General features: G+C 33.4%; 3 protein-coding genes across 3 annotated transcripts in view; 1 reads left to right on the top strand and 2 right to left on the bottom strand.

The window, feature by feature from the left end:
- Positions 1 to 714: 714 nt before the first annotated feature.
- LOC6641146 (transcription factor SPT20 homolog) lies at positions 715 to 1,857 on the bottom strand. Its single transcript, XM_023175340.2, has 2 exons — positions 1,302 to 1,857; positions 715 to 1,238 (listed from the first exon to the last, which is right to left on the bottom strand). Exons 1-2 carry the CDS (start codon positions 1,668 to 1,670, stop codon positions 957 to 959), a joined length of 651 nt encoding a protein of 216 aa, XP_023031108.2. The 5' UTR covers positions 1,671 to 1,857; the 3' UTR covers positions 715 to 956.
- A 3,678-nt stretch (positions 1,858 to 5,535) lies between these two features.
- Positions 5,536 to 5,968, top strand: LOC6641112 (enhancer of split mgamma protein). The gene is made up of 3 exons (XM_023175357.2): positions 5,536 to 5,676; positions 5,734 to 5,843; positions 5,932 to 5,968. Exons 1-3 carry the CDS (start codon positions 5,536 to 5,538, stop codon positions 5,966 to 5,968), a joined length of 288 nt encoding a protein of 95 aa, XP_023031125.1.
- A 2,013-nt stretch (positions 5,969 to 7,981) lies between these two features.
- LOC6641087 (frequenin-1) overlaps positions 7,982 to 10,007 on the bottom strand; it is a 33,251-nt gene continuing 31,225 nt past the window's right edge. The window contains exon 9 of the mRNA XM_047011271.1: positions 7,982 to 8,098. Coding sequence (XP_046867227.1) covers positions 8,088 to 8,098 — 11 coding nt within the window. The 3' untranslated portion in view covers positions 7,982 to 8,087. The remainder of the gene's footprint in view (positions 8,099 to 10,007) is intronic.

Genomic DNA, 10,007 nt, shown 5'->3' with positions numbered 1-10,007 from the left:
AAACCCAATATATATACATATATACATATACTATACATGAATAATGACACAAATCTGTGTCGCAAAATAAAAAACAGATATACACGTCTATGTGTATATTATATTCTTTAGAATTTAAATCCAATTTATGTTCATACTTGAATTTTGTTTCTTCTTTTTTTTTTGAGAGAGAGAGAGAGCTCAGCTCAAATGAAATGATAGCAAAGGCGGAGAAGAAAAAATGAGTAAAGCAAAAAAAAGAAAGAAATATTGAAGACACCAAGGCGAATAGTGGATATTGATACTTAAACCTACAGATACTATATACAATATATATGTATACATATAGATATATAAACTTCATTCATATAGATGTCAAATTCAATTGTATGCCCAAAACAAACAGAACTCTCGCCACTGACTCAATCATCATTGAGCAGAGGAGAGTCCAAAAAGAAAGTAATAAATGAGAAAGCATAAAATTTAACCAAAAATACTAAACGATCAGCATTAACAAAAACAAAATGAAATATACAATATGCATAAACAATTTTAATTGGTGTCAATGTTCAATAAATAAAGCAAATGAAAAATTAACAAAAATTCTCTGTCGATTTCATTGTGATTCTCAACTAGTTTTGGCCTAAAGAATGCACAGGTTTTTCTTTCTTTCAGTTAATCCGTGTGGAACAGTTTATTTTCACTTGATCATCGTTGAAATTAAATTTATTTAATTCTTATTACAGAAAAACAAAAAAAAAAAAGAAATTATACATACATATAAAATATAATTGGTTTTGCTTTGTTTTTTGTTTGTTTGTCAAAGCCAAATGGAAGAGCGGCCACTGTGAAGATCACATAGCAATAAAAAAGGAATAATACAGCGTGTTCTTATCGAGCTAAACATTACTAAGACTAGTTTCAAATGAGTGGATCACTCTGCTTCTGCTCCTGGACATGCATCTGGTTCATCTCCTCTACCAAGGTCGCCAGACTACCAATCTCTGCTGCACTAGCTCGGCCAATTGCCGTTGACGTCGTCGTTTGCGCTCAAAGATCTGATGACGAATTTTCAATAGAATACTATCTCTTGGAGCTGATGGGTTCTTGGCGTGCTGCAACTGATCAATATCGATCAGATCTAAATCCATATCGTTATCGTTAACACCATGTGGCAATTGAGAAAGCGGTCGCAGTTGTTCTTGATCTTGTTGCAAGGGTAAATCCAATTGGTGATATTGCAATTTCAAGCGTTGACGCTGCAAGTTCAATGGGTAATCAATAAGTATGCCAATCAGTATGACTTAAATGAAAACTTGTACCTTTTTACGTGCCGCATTTTCAGCTAGAAATCGACAAAGCTGCTGCAATTGTTGTTCTGCCATCTTATCCTGTTCGTGATCATCGTGCTCCTCGTTGTCCTTTTCTTGTTCCTGTTCCTGTGACTCGTCTAGCATTTGATATTGTTCTCGTTTTAGATATTCATGTTTCTGTTGCTGTCTCTGTTTGATGGCTGCTTGAACTTTGCATTTTGTACTCGAACTTAAATTTATATCCATATTTAAATTTTTGCGAAATATTTGCTCTTGCTGTAGTTGATGTTGCTGCTGTTGTTGTTGTTGTTGTTGTAGTTGTTGTTGCTGCTGCTGCTGCTGCCGTTGCTGTTTTAGTATCTTGTATATGACACCCATTTGTATGAATTTTCTTTGATCGAACTAAACACTAAGAGAGGCAAGCAAAGACTGTTGGAAATTGGTAAAATTATCTGCCTCTTATATGAATTCTTTGCACCAAAATAGAGAGAGACAGAGTGAGTGAAGGAGAGAGAGAGAGAGAGAGAGAGAGGGGTGAGAGCAATGTCTACAACAAGAGGCAATATGTTGGTCTTCTTGTTGCTGTTGCTATTGTAGTTGTTCTTATATCGTTTTCTTTCCTTTTTTTTTTTGGAAAATTAAAAATAAAACATAACTCTGTGTGTACTTCAACTTCGCTTTATGAGTCTTCATTGCTCAAGTGGAGTTCTATTTTTTGCTCTCATTACAAAGCCTTTGGCCAACACATGTGCCAGCAAACTAAATATAGATCTCTCTCTCTCTCTCTCTCCCTCGCTCCCTCTCTCTCTTTTTCCCTTTGTAGCCCTCTCTCACTCATTCTCGTTGTGTGCAACTGCAACACTTTCGCTTCCATAACTGAAATCCCAGAAAATGTATCAATATTTGTGGGTTACCAAAATAATTTGGCGCCCTTTTTCAGTTGTCCAGTTGTCCTTAGAGAGAAGACCGCATAATATTAAGTAATAACTTTTAGATTTAAAGAAATAGAATAGTCATTTAGATGTTTTAGTGAAAATTCAATCCTTAAGTTAAAGTTTTCTTATGAATAATTCAATGTACTTATCCATCGTCGGCAACTAATAAATATTTCAATTTACCTTTCTGACCCGATAATCCACCAATAATATTGGAATATCTCTAGGCCTTCAATTAAGCGGCTTTAAATGAGTTGGGACTTATTGTTGTTCTTTTGTGCAGTAATCCAATGTCTAATTAAGATTATGTTTAAAAACTATGAAAAAAGTTCATTTATTTAATAAATGAATTTAACGAATTTTAATGCCAACTTTTTAAAACTCGATTCACATGGCTTGTGGGTTATTTTCAATCGATAGTCCTTCAAGTCCAACCAAAAAGATGTTTGAGGGACATTCTAAATGTTGCTGATTTAGGATTTATAGCTCATACGATCTTCTAGATCTATTTATACTGCTTGGGGTAGGAGCTTGTTTGGAACTTCTGTTGCATACATTTTGGAGAGTGAGAGGACGACCGTCGAGATTAATCAATCGATTTTTGATTATTAACAGTTACAATTGCAACTAAACTATATGAAGATGAAGATGCAAAAGTGAATGCTCATAATCTATGCGATTGAACTAATGAACATACAAATACGTATATATATATGTATATAAACATATAGATATTGTTATAAATAGCGTCTGGGAAAAAACACTTTGCAGCAAGCACACACACACACACACTTACATACAGAAAGAATGAGAAGAGACACAGGCACATTCCAACTGAGCGTGTCTGTGTCATGGCATGCACTTGAACTCCTCACACACACACACGCACACGCACACACAGCTCTGTGCCTTCCTAGTCATCATCCCTCACTCTTCTCCTGCGCCTACAACCAACTGCCTGCTGTGTTGCTGCTTGTAATGTAATGTATTTGTATTTGTATTATCACATGCTCTCACATGCCTGTCATGCCTTTTTGTGGATTTATTTGAGCATCAAGATGTGTTTCAAAGTGCACTTCAAGTGCGTTAAAATTTTTCATCTATTTTTGGCTGCTTGGGAATAAAATATTCCTTGCCATCGCATCGATACAGGGCGAGTCAACAAAACGAGAGCGACAGAGACAGCGACAGCGACAGAGAAAAGTAAACGATGAGTAAAGAGAAGGCGGTTAAAGTCAGTTGTATTACCTCCACCCATTCTTACTTTCCTCTCATCCATCTGAGCCTGCCAACATTTTAATATATTTAATGATCAACTTAGGAGTCACACAACTATGTTGCTAGGCCATTAGACTATATAGAAGTACCAAGCACAGTGTTTCTAAAACTTTAAAAATTGTTTAATGAAAATGTTTCTTTGCAATCTTTCGTAACAAAAGGTAAATTAGATAACAATAATAGATCGAGACGATTGTGTAGAGCTCAAGAACTACTAAGTTCGATCATCAACAGACTCCAGAATTGCTAATGGCCTTATCTTAGGCAATATTTAAAATATACATACATATTTCCTATGATGATCTTTTGTTTTTTCTCAAAAATTATTGCAGTTTATTGGCTCTTAGACACAATTACATGAAATTGAAACATTTTTCTTTGTCTTTTGTACCAATGTCAATCAGCAAGGCCGCGTTAAGATCAGTTTTCAGTTCAAGTCTCGGTTTTATACGCGTGTGCGGCAGACTGTTTTCATTCCTAAGTGAGGCGACACACTTGGATTTGATATTCTAAAAAGTAATTTTGGAAAAACTAGAGACTGAGAGTGATAAGGGGAACGACAGAGCGAGAGAGATTGAGAGAGGGGCACAACCCTCAGCGACAATTAGCCATTGTGTGTTTGACTGAGAATGAGTTTCCCACATATTGAGTAAAGTGTTTTGTGGTATGAGGTCAAACAAGTGCGCATACATACTTACATCCATCTGTATGGTCGGGAGGCTAATCGATACATTTGTTTCTATTTTGGGACTTCCGTCTTATAAAACCGAAACCGAAACAAAAGAATTAGGTAAATTGCTCTCTCTATGCAAGTGACCCAGTAATAAGTCAATTCCTGTTGCATCTTCATTTCAATTCTATGGAAGGGCCCAACGCAGTGCTTGGGGCTTTTCACATTTTTGGCGCGAAACAAAGTTGTTTCGCTCTCGGTGGGGGCCTTTCGACTCGTACTTGAACTGGAGACTCTTCCCCCTTCAATTTCTCACGCTTGCCAAAGTTCGTGCCGGGGATTGTGATTGTGTTTTTTGTGTGGGGAGAGATACCCCCAATGTCTCTGACAACTTGTCAGCATCATCATTGTTAATGAGCTCTGACTTGTGCGGAATTGGTTGACGGTTGTTTAAAATTCTGGAAAATTCATCAGTTTCCCCTTCATAATGAAAATGGAATCTCGTTAATTGCACAAGTGTTTTCAAAACTGATATATTTCAAGACAAATTTCTTTTAGACTAAAATCAGCTAGATTTGTACTATCAAATAGAGGAAAAAGTAATCGAGCCCAACTCTCAATTATAATTTGGTGTTTTCTTAAACGAAGACAACTTAAGCAAACATGTGTTTTCTATGTATGTATGTTGGTTTCCCCCTTTGTTTATTTTCCCCCCTGTTACTTCCCACTCCCCTCTCAACCATTTACGAGCGCCAAAGATAGTGTCGCAGTCGATCCAGCTACCCGTCTGAGTCTCAGTCTCATCTCGCGTGCAACATTTGCTAAAGCGTGGGAAACTCCAAGCACACGAGACGAAGACAAAGACAAACCGAAGAAGAAAAGAGAGAGAGAGAGGGACACAATAAGGCCATTTGCCCAGCTTGGAGTGACGAAAGATCACCACCCAACAAGAAAGAAAAAAGTTGATGCTGTAATTTCAACTCTTTCTTGACGTTGCGCTTGATTGCCCACAGAAGCCGAGAGAAGAACCCAAGTGCCAGATATCGGAGGCAGAATTATAACCATCTGCCACTCTTGACACTGACTGAGAAATAAGTACCAACAGTGGATGAGAAATATAAATGTACAAAGAGAAATTCAATTTGTTACAATTCAATGGTTTAAAAAGACTTTATTGCTACACTGTTTAAAATATATTCACTGATAATAGTAATAAAGAGTATCTCCAAATTATGTAGTTCTAGGCGGCTTCCGTAAGCTCAAGCGACGAGAAGTTGGAATCCCTTCCATTTGTCAATCGCTTGGAAGTTGAAAGCGAAATCATCTCGAACTACACGAAGGCACTTGACGAGGTGACGAAATGGCATCACCGCCATTGGCCACGTCACGTACTTATCAATATCGTAAGGTCATGAAACCACTTTTGGAAATAAAACGTCGTGCTGGGATCAACAAGTGTCTGGACGAGCTTAAGCATCTCATAATGGAGCTAATAGAAATGGTATACGATTAATTGATGGCAATTTTAGTGATTACTTTCTCAACTGAGCTTCCACAGGATGCCGATACATTGGCCAAACTGGAGAAGGCTGACATTTTGGAGCTAACTGTTCATCATTTGCATCGACAACAGCAACAACACCTCCAAATGGAACACTTTTGGCGGGGGTCTCAGCAATGTACTTTAGAGGTCTCACATTTTCTTCAAAGTCACAATAAGCAACTAAATGATACATTTTTTGAGGTCTTCAAACAGATTCTACCAGAAGTTGTCTGGCTTAGGACTTGGTTAGAATTCGTAATTATAGTAACAATACCTTTAATAGTAGGCCAGTCTTCATTTGAGTATACCTTATGAGTAAGTTTGATAGTTTTCACCAAGCCTATCATCTCATAGAGTCTATTTTTGAAATATTTAATAGTGTCCAAAGACCAAAAACCTAAGAGTTTGGGGAGCTTTATGAATATTTTAGATAAAGTTGATAAACTACTTGTATTTGTTTTCTAGAATGAGTTCAATGATTTATAATTGAACTTCAGTTTGATCATTTTGATTTTCTCAATGCAATCAAATCGGAGCTAGTTTTTTTGCATCGCAATATCTTTTCCAATGGCCTGACTGGGCAATCCGTACTTTCCATATATAATTAATCAATTTCTTATCTAGTTTCTAGGACTGATTTATTACCGATCCCCATAAGACTTACAGTTTTTTTTCTCTCAGGGTTTTCTTCTTTTTTTTTTTGATGGACTCAATAGTTGTTGTTGTTTTTCTTTTTTGAATTTAATTTACTTTAATAATAATAAACATTTTTTACTTAATGCATTTTAATGCTAAATTAAATATTGCTTATGATTGAATTCTTTTCATCATTTCATTTTTTTAATTTTCATAATAATACATACATATCTATATGTATATATGGAAAAAAATCAAAAGTTTTCGATTATATATGTAGTAGCTTTTTTGTTTAAATAAAATTGAAAATTTGGCTCTTACTAGGCTTCTTTCTATACACTTTGTCGAAGATCAAGAATTACTTTACTTTTGATAAAACAGACCAAGGGAATTGCTTTGAGTTTTGAAACGAATTTTCAAAGTCTAAGAGTTTAGTTTATGCTCTTATTTAAGCAGTATGATCTAAGTTAGAGTAGGAAACTCTAGGATCGTGTCTATGACAAATAACGGAGAATAATTGGTTTCTTTTTTCAACAACTTTTTAATCCTTTTTATGGAATGAATGTCTATGAAAGACTCTTCAGGTTCTCTTATCTGAGGACAACCAAAGTTTCTTTGGATAAAAATCGGATATGGATTTACTTTAAAATGAATTTGATGATTGACACAAATTTTAAAGTGTTTAGAAATATCGGCCCAGCCGAGTTAAGCCTCGATCCATGATTTGTATTAGTTTGCTTAGCTGCTAAAGTTTTTTTTGTTCTTTTTTTGTTTTTTTTTTTGGTATTTACAATACTTTTTTTTTCTTTTTTTCTTTTTAAATGGTTTGTTTTTTCTTTTCAAGTGTAAGAAGCGCAAAAAACTTGATTGTTGCTGCAGTTGTTGTTCTTTTTTTTCTAAAACTGTTGTTGTAGACATTATTGTTGTGGATTTGTATGTATGTGTGTGTATATATATATATATATATATATAGACGATATTTCTTGTCATTTAATTGATATAATGTTGTGTTTCTTGCAGAAGTTTGGGTTTTTTTTCGGTGAGGATAAAAAGGCATGCAAACATTTTCAATTAATTTTATCATTTAATGTGCAATTTGTATATATATATTTTTTTTTTGTTTTTGTTTAAACTTTTAATAAACTAACTTTAGTGAAGAACTTTATTTTTGTTTTCTCTTGTTTTTTTCTATGCAAAAACAATTTGCAAAATTACAGAATAGGTATTAATTTCTTTTATTTAATGTAATTTGTGGGATTTAAAGAAAATAAAGTGTAAAATTTGTTTTGACCAGCCAATTGTTGAAATGAGATGAGCAACGCTTTCAGCATTTAATTGTTTAATAACTATTTAATTAATATTAAGTGCAAAAGCTTATGAGAAAAGAAAGTTAAATGAATGGAAAAAAGTAATTTCAAATTCGAGTGTATATATATATAGGTATAGTATGTAAATAGAATCTAGAAAAATCGGTGATACCTTTACATGTTTCTTTGCTTTTTTTTTAAATTACATATTCATCTTTTTTTTAAAACATTATTTTTTATGCTCCTTGGGTTTTGTTTGTTTAATAAAGCTGAACCACATATAAAATAGAAATTATTTTAGCATGGTGATTAGATTTTTTTTTTGTTTTGTTTTAATATGTCGAGTTGAAGAAGAAAACACAAAAATGGAGTAGAGGAAGATACACATACGAAGAAGAGTGATCCAAAAAGTAATGATAATCGATGTCAACAAAAATCTAAAAAGAAACACACACACACACAATAAAACGAAAAAGAAAAACAAACAGCAACGGCGAAAAAGAAAAACCAAAATAATAAACAATTAACTGCACATAGAATATGCTGATATTTAAAGTTCTCCCATTAGTTATAGTAAACCAAATGGCAGATCCTTTCGATAGCAAAAAGAAGAAAGACAGAGAAGCGTAGAGATACATGGACAAGAAGAGAATAATCTTAGCCCCATTTAAAGTCATTTGAAAATAAAGCAGACAAAGATCTTTGGGGAAAGGAAAGAAGGAATATATAAATACCCTAATTAAAAGTTCATTTAACTAGAGGCTAACTGGAAAGTTGACTATTATTATCTTTCATTCATTAAGCAAATAGAAAAAGTTAACAAATCATTTGAAATAAATATCAATTTAAATAGAAATAAGGTAGGTTAACATGCCCAAAGTTAAAGGACCTATATAGGCTGTCTCTCTCACTTTCCCAAACATAGTTTTCTTTCCTTTAATTGGAATTCAATAGACATATGTAAATAAAAGAGTTTAGAAGGAGTTTAAATTTGATAATACGGACGGACAAAGGGACGTAATAAAGATAAAAAAGGTTTATTATGGCTCTTACATACAATTGTGTCTACTTTAAAATACCCTTTCATCCTAAAGGGTGCATGGTATACAAATTGTAATGGATTATCAGAAAGCATGGAGCGTATTCTCATAGAAAAGTCAAGGTGGATCGTTTAAAGATAGAGAGTGAATGTGATGTGTTTGTGTCTCTGTGTGTGTGTAATGGAGTCTTAAGCGATATAGGAGAATATATATGTTTATAGACGTAATGAATTTTAGTTAAATCTTTTGGTTTTTTTAAGGCATATAGTATATTTGCATTTAGTTTAAGTTTTAGTTTTTTTGGCAACAGTTTAGCAAGCTCTAATTTGCAGTAAAGAAGGCATAAAATAAATTGAATAGAAAAACTGTTATATGTATATATACATATGTATATACATACATAAGAGTATGCATGTATGTATGTATATAGGAGTAGTATATATGTATTTAGGTTTGTTCATCGTATAAGGCATGCAGAAAAATAGTTATCATATCAAATTTGTAATGTATAGAGCATATGGAATATGTATATGTATATATAGGTATACACATACACACATAAATATATATATATATAAATATATTGTATATACATATGTATGTATGTATGCATGTCTTTGGTTATGAGAGGAAGATCAAATGTCCCTTGGAAAACGATTGTCGAAAGCTGCTTTCGATTCTTCTGTTAGCTGATATGAGATATTTTTTGAGATACCCAGATAAATGTTTAATAGCCCGATCTCAAGATATATATATATATATATACTAATGTGTTGTCAACTCATTAACATTCTGGTCACAACTATCTATAAGTATTGCTATAGTTTTTTAAAAGAAATTTTTGTGACGAGTTCCCCGTGTTTCAATTAATTTATAATGAAAAATATAATACTTTTAGTTTAGTTTTCTTTTTCAGGAAGCCCAAAACTCGATTGAAATCAAATGAAAAGTATTTCGAATAGACTAAAAGTCAAAATCATTTATATAGTTAAATGAAATAAGTGATATATATTTAGTAGTACTTTTAATATAAAATTCTGAGAATTTCATAAGCTCTTAGACTTTTTTCTAATAAGTAAGCAGGAATATTGAAAGAGGATTTATGTCGCTCTCTGTGTGTTGTAATTTGTGAGGTGTGATTATCTTAGCTATATAGAATTCTAACCAGACTTGGGGCTATACACTGAACTCGTATTTCTAACCAGACTAATCCTAATACATTGTATTGTAATAATACTGGAGGAAATTTCGAATAGAAACCAAGAGACATGGTCATGACTTGTGACTGCTGATGGATAAAGGGTGG

Source organism: Drosophila willistoni (assembly GCF_018902025.1).
Source record: "Drosophila willistoni isolate 14030-0811.24 chromosome XL unlocalized genomic scaffold, UCI_dwil_1.1 Seg141, whole genome shotgun sequence".
Lineage (NCBI taxonomy): Eukaryota > Metazoa > Arthropoda > Insecta > Diptera > Drosophilidae > Drosophila > Drosophila willistoni.
This window is presented reverse-complemented; position numbering and strand designations above follow the sequence as displayed.